This window comes from Schistocerca cancellata, chromosome 5, assembly GCF_023864275.1.
Source record: "Schistocerca cancellata isolate TAMUIC-IGC-003103 chromosome 5, iqSchCanc2.1, whole genome shotgun sequence".
NCBI classification, from domain to species: domain Eukaryota; kingdom Metazoa; phylum Arthropoda; class Insecta; order Orthoptera; family Acrididae; genus Schistocerca; species Schistocerca cancellata.
This window is the reverse complement of record NC_064630.1, coordinates 881,109-905,054: the sequence shown is the minus strand read 5'-3', so window position 1 is coordinate 905,054 and position 23,946 is coordinate 881,109. Positions and strand designations below refer to the sequence as shown.

The 23,946-nt window shown below is 42.3% G+C and overlaps 1 protein-coding gene across 1 annotated transcript in view; it reads right to left on the bottom strand.

The window, feature by feature from the left end:
* Window positions 1–5,306: 5,306 nt before the first annotated feature.
* Window positions 5,307–23,946, bottom strand: part of LOC126187599 (cytochrome P450 9e2-like) — an 84,191-nt gene continuing 65,551 nt past the window's right edge. Inside the window, exons 6-8 of the mRNA XM_049928786.1 lie at window positions 18,225–18,446; window positions 14,453–14,716; window positions 5,307–5,542 (exon numbers count right to left, since the gene is read on the bottom strand). Coding sequence (XP_049784743.1) covers window positions 5,307–5,542; window positions 14,453–14,716; window positions 18,225–18,446 — 722 coding nt within the window. The remainder of the gene's footprint in view (window positions 5,543–14,452; window positions 14,717–18,224; window positions 18,447–23,946) is intronic.

The following is a 23,946-nucleotide window of genomic DNA, read 5'->3' as shown; positions in this document are numbered from 1 at the left end:
CACCCCGGCACGTATTCTTTTCTAAATCCCCGGGGAATGCTGTTCTTAGCTGAGCTGATGACTGCTCCCACAAATCTTTTGTAATTTTTATAAGTTGGAGGTATCCATCCAAGGCGTTTATCAAGTTTTTGTGAGAAAGTAGCCCATTCCGCTTTCCCTAAGTTCCATCTGGGCCGAGGATACGAGGAAATTAGGGGGATAGTAAGGCCTATTTCTATGAGCACCGGACGATGTTGGGAGTGAGGGAAGTCCCCAAGTATTCTGCGGGAGGCTGGTATAGGTTTGTTATTAGTGTCAGCCGTAACAAAGCATAGATCAGGGTGGGTTTCAGTTCCCCATGCAGCTGACTTAAATGTACTTTGGTCTTTGGCGTCAAAGATTAGCTGTGTATTGCATTCTTCAGCCCATTTCACTAAATCTTCACCATTCTGGTCAGATGTGCGGTATTTCCACAGTTCGTGGTGGCTGTTGAAGTCACCCACATATATTGTGGGGTGAGGCAGGGGTTGTAGAACTTGTGGAGGCCACGAGTGGCCTGGAGGTTTGCAGATGTTGTTTACTGTTAGTTCACCTACTTTTACAGTAACTTCGTGGATATCACATGTGGTAGATGTAGAAATAAGGACTGCATCCTCTATGTCCTTTCAAACGTAAGTTGCTGTACCATAATGTCTGTGATGTGTAGCACCTATCAGGTCATAGCCCGTTATTTTACCTCTTGATCTTAGTTGCTCATTGTTTTCTGTATGGGTCTCCTGGATTTCAACTATGTCAATGTTGTACAATGTTAAAATTTTATGCATGTATTGGCATTTGGCTTTACTTATGCCTTCAATATTAAGTTGGCAGTCTCGTACGATCGGTCCGAGCTGCTTAGTCAAGTTGCCCTCAGAAGGACACTCAGCATTCCGTTTTCTGTGAGTCATCGTGATTTGATTATGACCAGGAGATCGTTTACCGATTGTCTGGTCGCCAGTATGGTGCTAGTTCATTTAGCGTTACCCAGGCTGCACGTGTAGTTTTCAACTACGGACACGAACTAGCTTTACACCCCTGCTGACCTATTAAATATATTTATCAGAAATCAGAATACAATAATTTAACAGAAGCAGCAAATCAAAGATGGGGCGAAGTGTGTAGAGAAACTAGAGTAAATTCGAAATTCTCTAAACTTTCACAAATGGGTAACAGCCAGTGTTAAGAAGCCCTCCCAAACCGTTAAGTAGCTCAGTTCCATGGAAAAGTGTCATAATGAAAGAGGGTGCTTAAAATTTTATCATAGGTACACAAAGATTTAGAGGAAGGCGTTGTTCGCTGCAAAAATATCGTTTAATGGGAAAAAAGTATAAAATGCAGAGACTATATGCAAAGCACTCTGTGACGTCATTAAACAGGAAACAGGAAGAGACAAACGCATATTAACATGCCATTAAGTGGACGGTTAGAGTTACAAGTGATCCACACCACCTACCAAATTATATGGATGAACATATTTAAAGTTATGTAGAGAAATTACAGTAAAAATTCTGAAAAAAATACGTAGCAGCTTTTAATAATTATGCACTAAGTGTAGTGAGGTTTCTACCAGCCATAGAATAGAAAGACAGTAAAACTGTGCAATATCTAAAAATAAAAACGTTTGTAGGTTTAAATAAAGTACCAATATGTGTGTCGTACAAGGTTCCTTCACAAGCGTAATAAATGAGTCACTTCCGTCTGGGGAATTTCCAGAATATTTAAAATAGGCAACAGCTGTTCCCCCTCCAAAGAAATGTCATGCAGAAGACACAGATAGCTACTGGCTTGCCCATATCCATGCTGTCATCATTCTCAAAAATAATAGAATTAGTTATGATAGCTTAAAGAATTATTTGTACAAATGCAATCTTCTATGTGAATCACAGTTTATATTCAGAATGGTAGAAGTACGGAATCAGCCACTGTGGACTTCAGAAAATTGGTAGCTGATTCTTGTGACAAGGATAAGTACTTCATAGGCATATTCTTTGACCTTCTTAATGCTTTTGTTGCTGTTGACCACAAAATTCTATTAAATAAGCTAGAATCATTAGGAATAAAAGGAATAGGTAATGATTGATTATAATTATACACCCAGCAGATAAGGTACAAAGAGTACACACACCTATCACAAGGAAAATACGTTAAATTTCCTCAGGGTAGAGTATTAGGACCAATACTGTTCGTGATATACATCAGTGAGTTTCCCAGTAGTTTTAGTTATGGGATAAAAATTCCATTTGTTGGTAACAGTAATATTATAATCACTCAAAAACAAGAGAACTCCTAGCAGATGAAACCATCAAGAAGTTTACAACAGGTCAATATGAAATAATGTGACAGTGAACATAAGGAAAACAAATGCCACGAATTTTAGTTTGAAGAGGAAAAAAAGACACTTAAACTAAATATAGGCGGCATCTCTACAGACTGAATAACAAACACAGAATTTCTGCGGATGAATACTGATTCTCAGTTTAAGTGGCTGAACAGACAAAGTTACTGAAACAGGATGTCATCAGTATTTTATATTCTTAGAATCCTGTCATAATTATGTAACAGCCAGTATCTTTAAGTTACAGACTATTCAAATGTACACTCAGTTCTTAACTATGGAATTCGTTTCTGAACAATAGACACACAAAAAAGAACACAGTTTTCGAACGACAGAAAAGGGCCATAGCAGCAGAGTTTATTGTAAAGATATGTAAGAAACAGTGGAGATTTTACAGACAGCGTGTGAGTACATAATCAGTTAGTTGCATGCATCACAAATAAACTCATTCACGATAATTACTGCACAAACAGCTCTGTCATGACCATGGAACGAGATCTACACTGAATTTACAATTACAAAAAACCAATAGAAATCAGAAAACAGTTTTCTACATACGAATAAAATTGCACAATAGATTGACCAAGGAGATTAAAGAGATTACTAAGACTAAGTTATTTAAAAAGGCGGTTAAAACACCTGTTAAGCAATGCATTTTATACAGTAAAGGATTACTTAAATAACTCTGGTTAGGGATTTGACAAAAAATATAACACAAGTAGACAATTATAACGATAATAATACTGAAACCTGATTTCAAATAACACTTATACACTAACTTTGTTTTCTTTCGTTCTTCTTTTTCTTACCTGGAAATACTTGCTCTCAAAGGTGAACACTGTATAATACTAGTATTTCGTCCTCTTTCTAACTTGAACATCTGACTCTATGTAGAAGGACAGTGAGTCGGTTTTTGAGGCTAGCAAACGAGTTGTGGTACACAGAATGGAAACAAACATCATCACTAATGTCATGATGTCAGCTGATACTGTGTACATTGTTAGGAAATAATGTGTAGGTATTATATGTAGTGTGCGAAGTTTGTAAGTGTGTACAGTCAGTGAGAGTGAGAAGTAGTGCTGTACAATGTGTAAATTATTAAATATCTTCTTTGAGAAATAGCATTTGTTCTATGGATAAACCGAATAAGATAGCACTGCTTTAAACAATGTTTTGTCGACCACTTCTTTTCTGCATGAATTATACTTCCTAATTATTATTCCAATTAGTCTGAGCCAGTCTTGTACGTGGGAGAGTAAAAGAGTAAGTCTTAATATTACGATCCAGATTTTGTTTGTCCTTGTATCCTCCAAACCACTTCAAGAAAATATTGCAATAGTTCCTGCTCTCAGACCACGACCAACCACTCGTCCCATCCCTGTCAAACCAGATCTGTAATTAGATATAAATGTCTATACATATAAATCTTGTTATCTCTTAAATTGTAATGCCACAATATGTCCAATACCCTTGTACAGGTGATCTAATACTACTACTACAATACCAGTGGTAAACCGCTGGAAACAGTACCAGCTGTAAGATACCAAGGAGTAACTGTCCGACCGGACAGACGCAAGTGGAACGGCCGCATAAAACGAACAGTAGAGGAAACAGTTGCCAGGCTGAGAGTCACTGGAATAAAAATTTGGAAATAGAATTCATCCACAAAATAACCGGCTTTCAGAACAATTGTAAAACGTTTTGTTGAATGTTTTTCGTGAGTCTGGGACCATTTCCAGGCTGGATTAATAGAAGAAATTGAGAAAATGCAAAGAAGTGTGTCACGTTTTGTTATGGTATCGTTTAAGAAGAGCGAGGGCGTTATGGAGATGTTTAGTAAACTGGAAGATTTTACAAGATAAGAGTTGAGTATGAAGGAGAGGTTTACTATTGAAATTTAGAAAACAAACATTCCAAGAGGAAACAGCAAACGTATTATTTCCTGCTATGTTTCACGCGAATTGACTACAACAAGGTAAGTTAGATAAATTGGAGCCGTAACAGAGGTTTACTGACTGCGGTTCTTCCCACTTGCAATTCAGGAATGGAAAGGAGAAGGGAGAGCAAACGATAGTGGAGCCGCAACTACCATCCACAACGCACCGTAAGGTATTTTTCAGAATATAAGTGTAGTACCTGACCACGATATCACTGTACCTGGACTGCCACGGCTGTTGCCGGAAACACGCGGGGACGTGGCAGGCACGGTGGTGGCCAAGGAGACCGCATGGCACTGTGGATGTGTTCGGCACAGCTGTGCGTGTATTATCAAGTGGTTTAGCGTATCCTCGTGAATTACCAGGATAAAAACTCTCGATAAACTGACCGAAGGACCCTAACTCCCAGGTGCAGTAACACTGTGGGCGAGTAATAGAGGCAGATCACATGCTTGATTACCAGAGGTGCGACAAAGCGTGGGACCATTACTATAGCAGGTACTTTCCAAGAGGAGTAATTTGAAAGCGGCAGACTAAATTTGTAGTTTACTGTGCGTATTCTGTCTGTAACTTGCATTTTGCGAGGTGGTATAGTGGTTGTCAGACTCCACATGTCCGAGATTTAATCGTCAGACGGTCTTCAGATTTCTCTGTTATCACAGCTTTCACATCTGTCGATGATGAAGCTTCACTGTGGTTGGGAGGCCACTGCAGGTAATTCTGTAGCTGGCTAGTTATTCGTCGAAAAATTGCAGAAAGGCACAAGCATATTCTCTTCAATGTAACAACGCCTAATAAAGCACTGCGGTGTTAAAACGACCCTTCGAGTTGGAGACAGCTCTACTTTGTTCTTAAGATTCTCGTACAAAATCGGAGTCATTACTTATTTACAGGCCTCGAATTTGTATGTGGCAAGTGTTGCACGTCAGCTGAAAAGTCCTCCACAGACTACCTGTGATCCCCTTCCGCTCTCATCTTCTACAGAATGCAAGATGCTTGTGTTGGAGTAGTACCAGTTACAAATTTCTCATTAACGCGCTCTCTCGAGAGCCCTCGAACGAGGCAACCTCGCTGTCCAGTTGTGTTCGGCGTCTGCGCTGCACGCCGAGCCAGCTGCCGCCCTTGATGGCCATCGTCAGACTGCTGGGGTCCGTCTGGAGAGTCGCCGGCGTTTCGGCGACGGCCACCAGGCTGAACCGCGCCAGCAGCTGCACCAGCACCAGCTTCACCTCCATCAAAGCGAACCTCTGGGCTGCAACAAGGAGACCCCGGTCAGAAGCATACTCTGTGCTCGTAATTTGCTACCTACTGGTGTTCTCAAGGAGTTGGTATTAATTACTTTCCTATTCTTCAGTTGTGTAGAAGAAATAATTAGCCCAAAAAGAACATGTGTATCTTTCAGGAGGTGCTTACCGATGTTTCATTCTAGTATATCTCTAAAGATTAGCTATTTGTAGCTCGTCATCGTCTTCATTTAAATGAAACATTTCTCGGTACACACCATTTACCTAGTTTCTAGGCTTCCACATGGTGATTCTCTGAGGACTGCGGTTTAAACTATCAGTCGAACGTATCTTGTAAACACCCTTTTTTCGTTTCTCTCGATGCCGCAGTCATCCATAAAGTAAGAAATCTCAATAAACGAAACCGCCTCGGCTGCCCAAGCTCTAATTTATAATTCTGGACAATCACAATTAAACAGATGATCTCGCGGAGCCATTTACAAGTGTCATCAGAATGTGCAGTCGACACATGAAGCATATGCGACGACTTCACAGCCACAGTAACGGTGGTCCAGATGTTGGCTGGTTCCGCTTGTGCTTGTGCAGAGTGTTATAGGAGAATTTTGGCAGCCGAGATGATTTCTTTACTAGAATTTCCTACTTCAGTATACTCACTTAACGCTGCATATGCTCGTACAGAGGTTGGACGAAAATATGGGAAGACTGCCAGAAATACATTGTTACTCATAAATGCAGATGGTAGCCAAGCGTGAATCTTGCCTTGTTGTTGTATTCTGTGTGTAACTTGCATATTGAGGGGTGATATAGTGGTTGTCAGACTCCACATGTCCGAGATTTAATCGTCAGGCGGTCTTCAGATTTCTCTGTTATCACAGCTTTCACATCTGTTGATGATGAAGCTTCACTGTGGTTGGGAGGCCACTGCAGGTAATTCTGTAGCTGACTAGTTATTTGTCGAAAAATTGGAGAAAGGCAAAAACATATTCTCTTCAATGTAACAACGCCTAATAAAGCACTGCGGCGTTAAAACGATCCTTCGAGTTGGAGACAGCCTTGCTGTGTCCTCAGTACGGTACAAGTGTCAGTCGTGCCAACAGCAGTGTTCTGTATAGCTGTGAGTGCCTCGTGCAAGAGCTGAGTGAATTCGAACGTGGGCAAATTGTTTCTGCTCGTATGATGGGTGTTTCCGTGACAAAGGGAGCCAAAGTGTTCGGTGTTTCAAGAGCCACCGTATCCTTTATACCATATAGAAGGAAAGCGAAAAAATATCGTCCGCCAAGTCGAAACACGGACGAGACTGTGCGTTGAGTAATCGTCACAGACGGTGATTGAAGAGGACTGTGACGAATAATAAGAGGACAACAGTAACAAGTCCACGCAGAAATGGATGGCCCACTCGCGAACTATGTCAGCAGGAGCAAACTAGAACTGCAAAGTCGCTCGTCACTGGCGGAAATGCCTGTAACAGAAAACATGGTGTCGAAGCGATAAAAGCTCGACCACGGAGCAATGGAAGAAAGTCGTTCGGTATGAGAAGTCTTTTTTCACACAGTTCCCAACTTGTGCCCGACTTTAGGTCCCAGGAGTGAACCAGGTAGGCGATGATTTGGCCACCCATAACGTGACATCCCATGGGTTCCGTGGTTAATCTGGAAGGTCACGTTACTGCCAAGGTCTATATCACCTTTCGCTTATCAGGTCCATCCAACGGTAAAACTCCCCCCCCCCCCACTCCCCCTCCCTAGTGGCGGTGCTTTGTTCCAAGATGACAGGACCTCTATTCACTAAGCTCACGTCGTCCAAGGGTGGATGAATTGTAGCATCCCCTGTGGCCGGAACAGACACCATATCTAATATTACTGAGCCTTTGTAGCCTACTTTGGAGAGATGGGTGTGCCATCGTTTTCCACCTCCATTATCGTTACCTCAATTTGACAAAATTTCGCAGGACAATAAGATTCCCTTGAAAACCGTACGTGACCTGTCCTTTCTCAGACGACTGGGAGCTGTTTTGAAAAGCAATTGGTCTCTTACTCCATATTAGGCATGGCAATGTGTTGTGTTTTTGCTGTTTCCATATTTTTGGTGTACCCGTGTATATTTAACTCTCTCCAAGTTCACTATCAATCCTAGAAATTTCTTAACAGTACAAAAAAAATCTTATTTTCTTAACAGTTAGAAAAAAATCTTATTTCTGTGGACTGAACTGTCCAACATTTCTTAACTGCCAAAGTTTCGCTGTTTTTTGCTAACTAGGTACAGTCATTGTTTTGTAAAACATCTTTCTTATCTTCATATCATGATATGGCAGGCGCTTTGGCTGTCTGCGCTTTGGTTGTCCAGAAATTTTCCAACTTGGAAATCACCTCGTCGTCATTTCGAAAATGCCTCGTAACCAATGTTTCCTTCAAGTACTCACTGGACTCCATGTCAGGGGAATATAGTGGAATGATTCAAATTTTACGAGCTGCGGTCTACCAATAGTTTGGCAGTTTTATTACACTACATAAATGCTGTAGTAAAAGAGTAGGACTACGGCAGTTAGAATATAAACTCGCATTTTGTAAGTAATATAAATTAGCTGATCATGTAATTTCCGCGCTTTTATGTATCCAAAGCAATTTCTTTTGATGCAATCATAGTTTACACCCACAGACATAAAAACATATAATTATTGTTGTTATCTTGTACTCAGGGCAAGAAATTCCTGTTATTATTGATAAACGCGAAAGTTATTTATGAGTACTAGAAATATATTTCATATAATCGAATAAGTTTGGAAGCTAAGATTGATATAATATTGTGCTTTTTTATTTTACATTTTTGTTGTGAAAATTTCGTTTTCTAACGCTGTATGATAAACGTGTATTGTTTTCTTTATTTTTACTACAACGTCTGTCTCACATTACAAATCAAAAATTTTCGAATAAAGCCTAAATTAATCATTGACAATTTGTGTTTTGTTATAAATACTGCTATTTTTAACTAACAGACAAGAGGACAACTGTGTAGAAGAAAAATGTTCCGTAGGTTACACGGCCCTTTATAAATCCTCATTCAGTGTCCAGACGGTTCAGCGCTTCTGGTTTTTAATGGAATCTAGTGAGACGCCGATCGCACATGTAAAGAAAGCGACTGTGATGGGGTAACACACTATACGTATGCAACACACCTAACGTACAGGTAACTGACCAAAGCTGCTAGGAAATCTACTACAGTCTACGCTTAATTATGATAGTGTATGATAGACTACGCTAATTTTACAGGTCTATGTATAGTCCAAAGGCGATGCATGCATAATTGTGTCCTGTGCAGAATGCTGCGGAAAATTGTTGTGGTTCAAAATCGGCCCCTTGGGAAGTTTACAGTGAGGAGATTTTGGTAGTATGCTACTGTTACAGTTTGCCGCTTACGAACATAATTTGTTTTCACCAAACCGTGGCACCCAGCATCACCTGACTCTGCGTTGGTTGGGTATCGCCCGTTTCGGCGGCGAAGAACCCACACGTTGTCACTGGTTTCTTTCGTCCTGTGTGTCGGGGTCATAATGTTGCATCCAGAGGCGTCTGGAGCCCGAGAACAGTCTTGACGCAGCTGCAGCATATCCATCGCTGCCTCTGTTCGCCGGGCTTTTTGAATGAGTGTGAAAATGAAGGAAGATTATGCTATAACGTCCCGTCGACATCGAGGTCATTCGAGATAGTGAATGGATGTCAGCAGACGCGGAACACAGCAACCGGTGATATTTACAGGGTGATTCAAAAAGAATACCACAACTTTAGGAATTTAAAATTCTGCAACGACAAAAGGCAGAGCTAAGCACTATCTGTCGGCGAATTAAGGGAGCTATAAAGTTTCATTTAGTTGTACATTTGTTCGCTTGAGGCGCTGTTGACTAGGCGTCAGCGTCAGTTGATGCTAAGATGGCGACCGCTCAACAGAAAGCTTTTTGTGTTATTGAGTACGGCAGAAGTGAATTGTCGACAGTTGTTCAGCGTGCATTTCGAACGAAGTATGGTGTTAAACCTCCTGATAGGTGGTGTATTAAACGTTGGTATAAACAGTTTACAGAGAATGGGTGTTTGTGCAAAGGGAAAAGTTCTGGACGGCCGAGAACGAGTGATGAAAATGTAGCACGCATCCAGCAAGCATTTGTTCGCAGCCCAGGAAAATTGACTCGCAGAGCTATCAGAGAGCTGCAAATTCCACAATCAACTGTATGGAGAGTCCTACGAAAAAGGTTAGTTATAAAACCTTATCGTCTGAAATTGGTTCAAGCACTGTCTGCAGCTGATAAGATTAAAAGAATCGATTTCTGTGATTTTATCCTTGCTCAAATGGAAACAGAATTGGCTGTTCCCTCAGCTCGAACAAGAAGCACAACAATTCATATTTCAGCAGGATGGAGCGCCACCACATTGGCACTTATCTGTCCATAACTACCTGAACGTCAACTACCCGAGGCGATGGATCGGCCGCCAGGCAGCCCGTGACAGAGCACTTCATCACTGGCCTCCAAGAAGCCCTGATCTTACCCCCTGCGATTTTTTCTTATGGGGGTATGTTAAGGATATGGTGTTTCGGCCACCTCTCCCAGCCACCATTGATGATTTGAAACGAGAAATAACAGCAGCTATCCAAACTGTTACGCCTGATATGCTACAGAGAGTGTGGAACGAGTTGGAGTATCGGGTTGATATTGCTCGAGTGTCTGGAGGGGGCCATATTGAACATCTCTGAACTTGTTTTTGAGTGAAAAAAAAACTTTTTAAATACTCTTCGTAATGATGTATAACAGAAGGTTATATTATGTTTCTTTCATTAAATACACATTTTCAAAGTTGTGGTATTCTTTTTGAATCACCCTGTATTATGTTGAAAACGTCGTGCAAGATGTTGAAAATTCATCCATCAGTGATTTTTCATTTTTTCAGCTGTTGCCTCGATTGCGGCGCCCTTGTCTTCGAGAACCCGGGCCCCCTCTTGCAAATCCCGGGTCTTCACGCTGAGTTTGTGTACCACTTCAGCAATTCAACTTCATCAACTCAAAAATGATCGTTCGAACGTTCTTCCCCTTAAAATGGGTTGCGCCATTTTCTTTTCAAAATTACAGTGGCGTGGCATGGTACAGCGATGTGAGGATTTCAGCGTTCACCAGTATTGCAGATACATAACTGCAACAACAAAAATAATGCAATAATTAAAACCTTATGACAACCCTCATACCTCCATATCCTAACAGAAACCTGTCTGTTGATGACAAGTGGAATAGTAGCACCATGTTGTCTTCATATCTTGTCTTCGGCATTTACTTTTGTGTACCGTGACACACTGATTGAGCCAACCTTCCTCTATACTTCGAGGGTCCATGACGGTGTAACGTGTTTGCTGCTCAGCAGTTCGTGTTGTCCAGCACTGGAATGACACGTGATGCGCTGCTTTGTCGCCTCTGTTACAGTGTGCGACAGTTCAAGGTGGACCGTGAAACTAACACTTTACAGCACATGGCACATGACTGTGTCGACGACACACGGTTCACCCTCGATACGACGGTGTGCGGTAGTTCCAGTCCTTGCAGACTCAGAGATGGAGAGCCTGCTTACTGCGCCAGACAAGACCTGCCAGTATCGCGCCTCAGTCTACGTCTGACGATAACCCAATCACATGATATGGCAAACCACTGTTTCTGCCGTGGAACAGGAGGTCTGCAATACAGCAGCTATCGCTGATTAAATACCTTGTATTCATCATTATTGCCTGTTGTGTGGTCATTACAAATTTGAAGACTGCCTCCTACTTGCGGATACTCATTGCTTGCGGCTAGATAGCTGAAACACGTTATTCTGAACGCTGAGCGCTGATGTCATTTGTGTCGTTCCTCTTTTGAGACAATCCTTTTTTTTAATAAACAGCTGAATCTAAAGTTATATCCCAACTAGCTCCGTAGATGGGAGAGGACATCGAGGAAATACATTATGAGATAAAATAAATTATTCAGTCAAGGGAGCTGAAAATTTAATAGTGATGGGGGGACTGGAATTCGATAGTGGGAAAAGGAAGAGGAGGAAAAGTAGTAGGTGAATATGGACTGAGGAAAAGGAATGAAAGAGGAGACCACCTGGTAGAATTTTGCACAGAGCATAATTTAATCATAGCTAATACTTGGTTCAGGAACCATGAAAAAGGTTGTATACGTGGAAAAAACCTGGAGACACAGGAAGGTTTCAGATTGATTGTATAATGTTAAGACTGAGGTTTCGGAAACAGGTTTTAAATTGTAAGGCATTTACAGGGGCAGATGTGGTCTCTGACCACAATTTATTGGTTATGAACTGCAGATTGAAACTGAAGAAACTGCTAAAAGGTTGCAATTTAAGGATATTGGACCTGTATAAATTGAAAGAAGCAGAGGTTATAGAGAGTTTCAGACAGAGCATTAGGGAACGATTGGCAAAAACAGGGGAAAGAGATACAGTAGAAGAAGAATGGGTAGCTTTCAGAGATGAAATATTGAAGGCAGCAGTGGATCAAGCAGGTAAAAAACACAAGGGCTTGCAGAAATTCTTGCTTAACACAAGAGACGTTGAACTTAATCGATGAAAGGAGAAAATATAAAAATGCAATAAATGAAGGAGGCGAAAGACAATAAAAACATCTAGGAAATGACAACAACAGAAAGTGCAAAGTGGCTAAGCTGGAACGGCTAAAGGACAAATGTAAGGATGTAGAAGCATATGTCACAGGAAAATTAAGAAACCTTTGGAGAAAAGAGAATCACCTATACGAATACCAAGAGCTCAGAAGGAAAGCCAGTGCTAAGCAAAGAATGAAAAGCAGGAAGGTGGAAGGAGTACATAGATGGTTTATACAAGCGGTAATACTATGGAAATGGAAAAGGGCGTAGATGAAGATGAGAAGGGAGATATGATACTGCGTGAAAAATTTTACAAAGCACTGAAAGACCTAAGTCAGAACAAGGCCCCGCGAGTGGGCAGCAGTCCGTCAGAGCCACTGACTGTCTGGGCAGAGCCTGCCGTGGCAAAACTCCTCCATCTGGTGAGCGAGAGACGTGGGGCGGGCGGAATACCCTCAGACTTCAAGAAGAATAAAATAACTCCAATTCCAAAGAAAGTAGGTGCTGACAGGTGTGAAATTTACCGAGCTATCAATTTAATAAGTCACAGCTGCAAAATATTAACACGAATACTTTACAGTAGAATAGAAAACTGGTAGAAGTGGACCTCGGGGAAGGTCAGTTTGGAATCAGGAGAAATCTAGGAACACGTGAGGCAATGCTAACTCTACGACATCTCATAGAAGATAGTTTAATGAAAGGCAAACCTATATTTATGTCATTTATAGACTTAGAGAAAGCTTTTGACAATCTTGACTGGAATACTCTCTTTCAAAGTCTAAAGATACAGGGAGCGAAAGGCTGCTTACAATTTGTGCAGAAACCAAATGGGAGTTATAAGAGTCAATGGGCACGAAAGGGGAGCAGTGGTTGAGAAGGAAGTGAGACAGGATTGTAGCCTATCCCCGATGTTATTCAATCTGTATACTGAGCAAGCACTAAGGGAAACGAAAGAAAAATTTGGAGTAAGAATTAAAGTCCTGGGAGAAGAAATAAAAACTTTGAGGTCTGCTGCTACACTGTAATTCTGTCAGACACATCAAAGGATTTGGAAGCGGAGTTGAATGGAATGGACAGTGTCATGAAAAGAGCATATAAGATGGACATTAACAAAAGCAAGACTAGGATAATGGAATTTAAACGAATTACATCAGGTGATGCTGAGGGAATTATATTATAAAACGAGACACTTCAGGTAGTAGGTGAGTTTTGCTGTTTGGGAAGCAAACTAACTGATGATGGCCGAAGTAGAGAGGATATAAAATGTAGACTGCCAATGGTAAGACAAGCGTTTCTGAAGAAGAGGAATTTGTTAACATCGAGTATAGATTTAAGTGTCAGGAAGACCTTTCTGAAAGGATTTGTACAGAGTGTAGCCATGTATGGAAATGAAACATGGACGATAAACAGTTTACACAAGAAGAGAATAGAAGCTTTTCAAATGTGTTACTACAGAGGAAAGCTGAAGAATAGGTGGGTATCTCACGTAGCTAATGAGGAGGTACTGAATAGAATTTCTCTTAGAAATTTGTGGCACAAGCTCACTAGAAAAAGGTATCGATTGGTAGGACACTTTCTGAGGCATCAAGGTGTCACCAATTTAGTACTGGAGGGAAGCGTGGGGGGGTAAAAATCGTAGGGGGAGGCCAGGAGATGAATACACTAAGCAGATTCAGAAGGATGTAGGTTGCAGTGGGTACTGGGAGATGAAGAAGCTTGCACAGGATAGAATAGCGTGGAGAGCTGCATCAAACCTGTCTTTGGAGTGAAAACGACGACAATAACACGACAAGGGGCCGAAGCAATATGTTAATTATATTTACGTTTGTCTAAGGAGCGTCATTCTAGTTACGAGAAAGTTATTTGACCCACGTGTTCTTCGTGCATGGTCAGTGAATTTACTTTCAATGTACCTCGTGTACTGAGCAATGAAAAAGTCACAATGCAAGAGAATATAATATAACCATTTTTTAATGTGGGTAAAAAGACTTCGGCAAACAACGCCACACTACTGCACCCCTTATCCCAGGAAATAAACCAGTGAACAAGCCGAGGTCACCAATATAAACAGTGACCAGACGATCAAGAAGTTTCATTAATAAAACATTCTCGGGATTCAAGCCGCGTCAAGTGGTTTACTGCCCACCAGCTTTCGGCAGAGATATTCTCTGCCATTGTCATCCACTTGAGAATGTTTTAGTAACGGATATCGCCGCGAAAGCATGCATTCGTACAAGAAGTTTCATGTCTCAGTAGTTGGTTGCAACACGAGATAAATGCTTACCGATGCACATGCGAGGCCCAGATCCGAAGGGGAGGTAACTGGACTTCTTGATGCTGCGCCTGTTCTCGGGGCTAAAGCGCTGCGGGTCGAAGCGCTCCGGCTGTGGGAAGTACCTGGGGTCGTGGTGGATGGCGTGGACAAACACCCAGACGTCGTCCCCGGGTCGCAGTTCGACCCCCGGGCAGTGCTCTGTGGTCGGCAGTCGGTAGAGTCGCACGCATTGGCGGTCGAGGACGAAGGCAGGCGGGTACATCCGGAGCGACTCTGCGAACACACAGCGGGCGGAACTGTTCTCGTCAAACACACGTAGACACTTTTGGAAGTTACGGGACGGCCACGAACCAAATATTTTAAGCAAAAGTAGGATAAGGTTAAACAGCTGCCTCGGGACGGAGAAAGGATGTTACGCTGAACGCGCTTGTTTGTTCAAGCACTTCTGCATCGCCGTGCACGATGTTATCAGCTAAGACAATGACGTATGTTATTATTATTTAATTTAAAAAGATCTTATCAGAATAATAATGTAATTGCAAGTGGGATACGAGTAACTAAACAAGCAGAAATTTTAAAAGCTGATCAAAATTTTTCGTATTATTTTTCCGCTTACGATCTAAGTAGCGAGAACCATTCCTTTTTCTATTTTTTTTTTCGCCAACAGGATTGTACACATATCTTCGCATGCCATTTGTTTACGGCTGATGGATTTACGACTCACTCGAACACAACCTCTTGCGCACCTCTATGACGTAACCATTTTCAGTGAAGAAACAAAACAGCGATGCAAGAGAGTCCAGTTAGTTTACTGCGTGTTTGAATCTATAGATAAGCGCCCCCTTGCACTCAGTCAAGTAAACAGATCTGTGCGTCTACAATGAGCGACAGCACTCGTTCTGGTCACAACTTAACTGAAGTTATCACGAACTTCTCTGAACTGCGGAATGTTAACAAACTACAGATATTCTTCAGACTAGCAAGTCATAGGATTCCAAACATTCATCTGTCCTTCGAAAGATAAAAAGAAAACAACATAAACTCGTTTAACAGCAGTGTATGTGATAGCGTACCCATGTTTTGGAGAGCCTGTTCTTCCAGCAACACGAACTGAGTCAGGAGGCCCAGTCGTTGTCGCTGCACTCGCACCGTCCAGCCATCTGGACTAGCGTTTCCGCGATTTCCTCAATCGCTTTAACAAATGCTGCAGCTGCGTCTCTTAATGAGTTCGTCGCACGCGATTTTAAATCTTACTCTCCCTTCCCCTGAATTTATGTAGCTTACGGGCTGAATTCTGCTGTTGCTGCTATTCTGTCGCATTACGGTTGTAAACACCCAGTATTTTTCGCTTTCTATCAGGTGAAGAAGCTGGAATATAACTGCACTAAGGCACTACTATAGAAAATTGCTGTGTCTCACATCAACTGGTTCTTAGGAGGAAGAGAGTTCATGATAATGACGGAACATATTATATTTAAATGGTTGCTCAATTTTATGTACCCAGTGGGCGATATGAGTCGGTGAATTCCAGTTCAAGAGAATTCACCGATTACGTAGGCAACATGTGGATGCTGACGAAAGCCAAGGAGAGTTACAGGCAACTGAAGACAATAATGAACAGGGAACGAAAAGTAAGAAAGAATTTTATTTATGAAGACGTAGATGGGTTGTCACACAAAATCTCTAATAAAGGAAATAGTTGGGTAGTTACTCAAGAACAGTGTAATTTTACACAAGAATAGTAACATTATTTGTTCCCCGGCCTTTGTGTAAAGTAAACAACGAGTAGCAAAAGAGTCCAAACGTTGTAGTGAACAAGTCATAAATCTGATGTTCAACAGTGTAACTCCTACAAGGCGAAGATTAATTTGTCAAACGTATGAACCACTGGAAGAGGAGCACGAGACTTTTGCTAGATTAGACTTGGGAATTATTGCATCAATACCTAAGAACAAGAAGGGAACAAATACAAGCACATTCGATCATTCCTCCACATACTAGGATATCAAACATCTGTTAGAATGACAAAACTTTAGAAAAATTGTACGTAAAAGTTTAGTCACAAGTTGGGTTCATCGTCTTGATTAATTATTGATCAAGGGAGGAAATTTATCAGTTTTAATTTATGTTGATGATTCAGCGAGAAATACCAGAGACGATGGAATCGTCGAGCGAACACGCTGAATCATTTTTAAGATTGATAACAATAAATACAAGCAAGAAGCATGAAAACTTGGATTTTGGTCTTCTGCATGCAGTACGACCGTAAGACGAAAAACATGGGTGCTTCCACTGGCCTGAGACCTTACCAAGTGATCTACGGCAGGAGGGTTGATCCATGTGTGGACTTTGTCCAGTCGATCGATAATATCAGTATCATGAGCAAATGAAATAAAGGCACATACCTAGCACATATATAGCATCGTGTAGCATTCCCCTTCGCCGTGAAGGTAGCGACGACGTGTCGTGCTGTGGACTCCTCGAGACACGAAAAGCAATGGCAGTAACCGTAACCCATGCTCACTCCTGCGACGCTCGTTACTCTAGGTTCTTGCTATCACTGTTCAGATTACCTACATCTCGCTCGATGGCGTCCAGTGTGTCTCAGTATATACTCATGGGAATAGAAAGTGTCACAACGTGTAGCAAAAGTCTGATATTTGTGAAACATTGTAGAGATGTTCATCACGTAACGGTTATTAGATGATTAAACTTCCATTCTATTCGGGACATATTCATCAAAACTAGTATGAACTCGGCCCCCCCAAGGACACGAATTCACTGCAGTATTTGCTGTGCCACGGAGTCAAACAGCCTCCGAATGGCATCTTGAGGAATTTCTAACCATGCCTGAAGCACACGCCAATGATTCATGGTGATCGGTGACTCACAGCTCCTACGGAAGCACACGTCTCCCCAGAAAGACTGTAAGGATGACAAATCGCGGGATCGTGTAGGACAGTCAGAAGGCAGTACATTCCTTAAGGCATTTCTCCTGTGAAATGAAGTATGGAGTCTTTCATTATCCTGATTCAATATGACATTTTCTATCCCGGCATTGAAGGGTACGACAACAAGGTTTGCCATTATTGCCACCAGTTGAAGGGCAGTGAAGCCAATAGGGGAGCGCCAGGAACTAGCTTCCCTTCCCTACAACGTGAGATTTGATTCTCTCTCTAAAACAGGTTATTTTATGGGTTTTGACATGATGTATATTTATTTTGTAACTATACTCGGCGTCCAGTTTCGGATTATAATAATCGTATTCAAGTCTTTAAGTATTGATCCTCACCACTACTGCCACCTGGTGGCCTAATTGCCCTCCTGTACGGCACAGTTGCCGTAATCATCCAGCTTGGCATTGTCTTATGGAAAAGATGGATGAGTCCACACCTATAAGTGATCACAAAAATCTTGGCATGGTTTCACACTGTATTTTGGTACATTTTTTCTCTTTGCTTTTAATGGTCAGTAACTACTATTATGCATTATATATTACTTGTGGTTCCTTACGGACTTTTTCATATTAATCTGATGATGCATAAATCTAAAAGCGTAATTAGAGAAAATGGTCACAACACAATTTATGACTTCCATGTATTTTTATAGGGTCCATAATGCACGGATACAACCCTCAAATCGCTTTGCATTTAGTCACAACTGGTTTAGCAGGTGGTGAAACTTTCATCGGTATACTAGTTGAAAAAATTACGTAAATGATAAGACATAAGATAAATGACTTCGAAAACAATGTCAAGGTCCTATGAAAAACTGCGCTTACCGGAGACGACCATGTCGAGGTACTGGCTGGCCATGATCTGCTCGTAGCTGGGCTGGCCGCCGCTCTTCCGCATCAGATCGTCCACCTCGTCCAGCAGGCGCCGCTGCACCTCCTCGTGCGTAGCCAGCAGGTAGCTGCAGAAGGCCAGCGCCGTTGACACGTTTTCGAAGCCACCGAAGAAAAATATCAGAGCCTGCGCCGCGATGTCGTCGTCGGTCAGAGCTACCGTCGCAAAAGAAAAACAAATAAAGATGCGCAACAGCAGGTCGAGAGTGCTGTCATCACTAGGACGCAGTACAGTGAGGTGACAAAAGCCGTACACAGATGGCCGCAGTGTCGCGTCTACCAGGTACAGGGAGGGCGGCGCACTGGTGCGGCTGTCACTTGTACTCACGTGGTACAAGTGTAAAGGTTTCCGAGGTGATTATGACCGCACGACGGGACGTAACAGACTTCGAACGCCGAATGACAGTCGGAGCTAGACGCGTCAATAGTGCGCCGAGATTACCAAATTCCAGGCATTACAGTACCTCTCATCACGGACAATGCCGTGGCCGAGGCCTTCGCCGAGAGTAGCGGCGTGTGCGTAGAGTTGTCAGTGACAATAGACAAGCAACACTTAGTGAAGTAGCTGCAGCAGTCAGTGTGGCACGTATGATGAACGTATCCATTAGGACAGAGCGGCGAAATCTGACGTTAACGGGCTGTCACAGCAGACGACCGAGGGGAGTACGTTTGCTAACAGCTAACTGAGCAAGCTGGTGGTCGCTTCATAATGGTGTGGGCTCTATTTGCGTGTAATGGACTGTATGCTGTGGTCCAACGCAACTAATCATTGACTGGAAATGTTTCTATTCGACTGCTTCGAGACCATTTGAAGCCATCCACGGACTTCATGTTTCCAAGCAAAGATGTAATTTTTATGAATGACAATGGGCCATGCCACCGGGCCATAATTGTTTGCGATTGGTTTGAAGAACGTTCTGCAAAATTCGAGCGTATGACTCGGCCACCCAAATCGCCCGACATGGTTCCCATCGAATACTTATAGGACACAGCAGAGCAGTCAGTCCAGTTCCTGATCTACGCCGGACGACAGCAGGTCCGACACGACTTCTCTCACCTTAACGTATTTTAAGACTATCCCAAAAGACATGAGGCACAAATTACAAAATTAAGGATAATTGCAGAATGTGGTGCCACACAACGTGGCACCACACAAAACTGGCTCTAATAGCATCAGCACACAGGGAACACACACGACACAGATCTCTAAGTCCACGGTATTGGTGATAAGTTGAGAAAACCGTCCCGAAACACATGTCCTACAAAACGCCACTGTTTCCTGCGCATGTACCCCGACATCAATATGGGACATGATCACCATGCACACGTACACAGGCCGCACAAAAGGTTGGCATACTCTGGATCAGGTGGTCGAGCAGCTGCTGGAGTATAGCCTCCCATTCTTGCACCAGCGCCTGTCGGAGCTCCTCAAGTGTCCTAGGGGTGTGAAGACGTGCAGCGATACGTCGTCCGAGAGCATCCCAGAGGTGCTCGAAGGGGCTTAGGTCTGGAGAACAGGCAGGCCACTCCATTCGCCCGATATCTTCTGTTTCTGGGTACTCCTCCACGATGGCAGCTCGGTGGGGCCGTGACTTATCATCCATCAGCAGGAAGGTGGGACCCAGTGCAGCCCTGAAAAGGCGGACATACTGGTGCAAAGGGTGTCCTGATACACCTCACCTGTTACAGTTCGTCTGTCAAAGACCTGAAGGGATGTACGTGCACCAATCATAATCCCAGCCCACACCATCAAACTACGACCTCCATACAAGTCCCTTTCAAGGACATTAAGGGGTTGGTATCTGATTCCTGGTTCACGTCAGATGAAAACCCGGCGAGAATCACTGTTCAGACTACACCTGGCCTCGTCTGTGAACATAACGTGGAACCACTGTTCCAATGGCCATGTACTGTGTTCTTGACACCAGGCTTTACATGCTCTCCTGTGACCAGGGGTCAGTGGAATGCACCTTGCAGGTCTCCGGGCGAATAAACCATGTCTGTTCAGTCGTCTGTAGACTGTGTGTTTGGAGACAACTATTCCAGTGGCTGCGGTAAGGTCCCGAACAAGGTTACCTGCAGTACTCTGTGGCCGTCTGCGGGCACTGATGGTGAGATATCGGTCTTCTTGTGGTGTTGTACACTGTGGACGTCCCGTACTGTAGCACCTGGACATGTTTGCTGTCTGCTGGAACCGTTGCCATAATCCTGAGATCACACTTTGTGGCACACGGAGGGCCCATGCTACGACCTGCTGTGGTTGACCAGCCTCCAGTCGCCCTAGTACTCTACCCCTCATAACGTCATCGTTATGTGTTCTTTCTACACACAGTGACGACCGAAAATGTCTGCACACTTATTCGTTGCACCGTACTCTGACATGCACCAACACACCTATGCGTATGTGGACTGATGCCAGCGCCACGGTGCGACGACAGCAGGTCAAATGCACCGCGTGGTCATACCCCGAGGTAATTTAAACCCTCAAACTGCCCACCAGAGCGCTGTTTCACCATGTATCAGCATTATCCTTAATTTATGAGCATGAGTGTATATTAAATTATTTTCTTGTTGTATCTTTAAATTCAGCAATTCCACAAGGTATCGAACTAGGTATTGCTTCGAAACCTGGCAGCCACTTGACGTGTGGCAAACCGACAACCTAAATTATTAACAAGAAAAACAGAACACGATTATGAATGCAGCTTAAACAATGGGTGCAGTTGGAGGAAAACAGAAGATACATAAAGGGAAAAACTTAAACTGAAATCAGCAAAGTTACGAACACATTAGACATACAGATGTGCAGATCAAAAAAGACTTTCATACCAGAGAAACAAAACGAAACGTGATGAAAACACAGTATCAGCCAGACACAAAAATGTCAAAATGGCCTACTATCAATAACAGAAGAAAAATATCTGTATAATAGTTTCACGGATTATTAATTCAAATATAATAGCTCTGCATATATTATAAAGAATGTTACAAGCTTTAATATCAGGTACAAAGAGCATATCAGAACCCATTCCGGAGCCGCGCAACTGCTACGGTCGCAGGTTCGAATCCTGCCTCGGGCATGGTAGTGTGTGATGTCCATAGGTTAGTTAGGTTTAATTTGTTCTAAGTTCTAGGGGACTGATGACCATAGATGTTAAGTCCCATAGTGCTCAGAGCCATTTTTTTGAACCCATTCCACATATTCAGAAGACCTAATTCAGGAAAACCATACATTATATTCAGTCGGCAGTAAGTCAGTTTATCACAGATATACAGGAACTCGGGTCTCTGAAATTTAACCATGTTTGTTTTCACACGGGTTGTATAGGCAATTCAAAATTACTCATCTGTTTCTCCACTTCATGTGTATTCTTTTGAAAGTTTTGCATTCTACATTCCTATTTACACTAGCGATGGGTCGCTCTAATTTTATAAATGCCGTAACACAATCCTGTGCTACTTTAGAACAGCTGCTATGGGATTTTCAGCTTGTTTAAATAAGATTATTGTTACACGAGGGTGCGCTGGAAAGTAAAATTCCGAATTTTTATGTGAAAGCTCTTAAAAACATCTTAAAGAAAACCAATGTTATTAAAATTCTATATCTTTATTCTTTATGTCTACATATTTGCAGCCCTTTGCTGCTAGAGGAATCCGAATTGTAGCGTGTAACAAGGCGGTGTGTAGCGTAACTAGGTCTGTGGTGTAAATACGTCGGTGCGTGAGCAACAGCGCGCTGTAACGGAGTTTCAAATCCGAAGAATTCGTCCACTCGTCCTCTCTTTCAGCGTGACAATGCCAAACGACAGACGAATGTCGCGACATGTGTAACAACCCGACCCCTTGAGTTTGCTGTCATCCATCATCCTGCATACATTCCCGAATTGGCCCCATCAGATTTTCATGTTTCCAAAACTTTGAGAACACCTTCGAGGACTTAACTTTGATGGTGATGAAGCGGTCCAAGCACAGATGAGGTTATACTTGAAGATTTACAAAGTTAATAACGCTTTTTTATTTGAAATGCTATAAGAGTTTTCAGGTAAAAAATTCGGAGATGTTAATTTTCAGCAGGCCCTCATCCTATAAACTCCCAGGTAAAATCGTTTCAGAGGAACAAAATGGCTAGCGCATAAATTCCGTTAGAAGTAACAGACTCACAAACCTTGGTTTCCTTCTTTTTTGATTCGCTGTCGATAACGTAAACATAACATAACTCTTCTGTAACTGTAATTACTCCATCACAATTTTCTTCATTGTTTTGAACACATTCTACCTATTGACATTATGGAAAGCTTCCTCTACATCCATAAACATTATTAATGTGATCTACTCATTCCTCACAAAGGCAGCAAAACTTAATTTCTTCTTCAATAGTATCTATTAAACATTGCAAGGTCTACCGCTTCTTCTGGTCGCAGGTGCTGACAAAGTTATTTATTTATTGACAGATATATTTAGATATACAATAAATACAAATAAGAAATTTCTCGCTGACTTGAAATGTTAAGCAGTTAACATTAGGAAATTAGTATGTAGGACAAATTATTTGTACCCAGAGTCTAATTAGGTCTTCTCAAAACAGAACTTTTCTTGGAGACTTGGGATACAGTCTTTTTAGCTGCATCATTATTGTGAGACTCTCAGCAAGAGTGGAAATATAGCAGCTTTACAAATACACTAAACGGCTTGGGAGAAACCGTAGTATGAGGGTTATTCGGAAAGTAAGGAACGATCGGTCGCGAAATGGAAACCAAAGTGAAAATCCGATGACGTTTTGCACAGGTGTGTTGGAGAGTGTCTCTAGTATGCCCGTCGATCACATTACGTCTTTTTTTTTAGTTCTGAGCACACAGGGAGCATATAAAGATACCTAGAACAATAGTGTCTCCCGCCAAGAACGAGGGTCTGGTGAGAAATTTCGCCTGAAGCTATGTAGCCAACATTACATAACTGTCGTGCGTTTTCTTCTTCAAGACAATTCTCAGCCGCATTCTGCAGAGACAATGAAGATCCTCCTGCATCGTTTTCAATTGAAATGTTTTATTACGCACAATACAGCCCTTAATTGTCTCCCTCTTGAGTTTCATCTCTGCTCACACGAACCGCACAGCACGGACAACGAGCTGTAGGCCAGCGTAGAGAACTGGCGGAAAGCACTGGCGGCTGCCTTCTGTAACGAGGATACTGGAAAGTTGGTACAACGCTACGACAAACGTCTAAGTCGGATCGGCGACTATTGATATAAAGAGCTGGAAGTTGTAGCTAACTGTCGAAAATAAAACAGTTTTGATTTGCACTGTGGCTTCCATTTCGCGATGCATCGTTCCTTACTTTCCGAATAGCCCTCGTATATGTGAAATTTCGATTTACTCGTAGTGTATTAACCTTGTGTGTTTAGTAGCCTTAAGATATAATTGATGTTTGCATCTAGCGGTGGGAGGACGCAGCAATTTGTAGTACAATTTCAAACTGGTTACTTTAAGTTACTGAGAGCAGGTACTTCATTATAAATCTAAACTCTTCTGCGAGCTAAAATACGTAAAGGCTTCGTGACACGAGAAATCAGCTACATTTACTGAAAAGAACAGGTGTAGCGGAAATTTTACTCAAAATCTCAAGAAAAACTCCAAAGCATTGCAAAAAACTTGTGAGC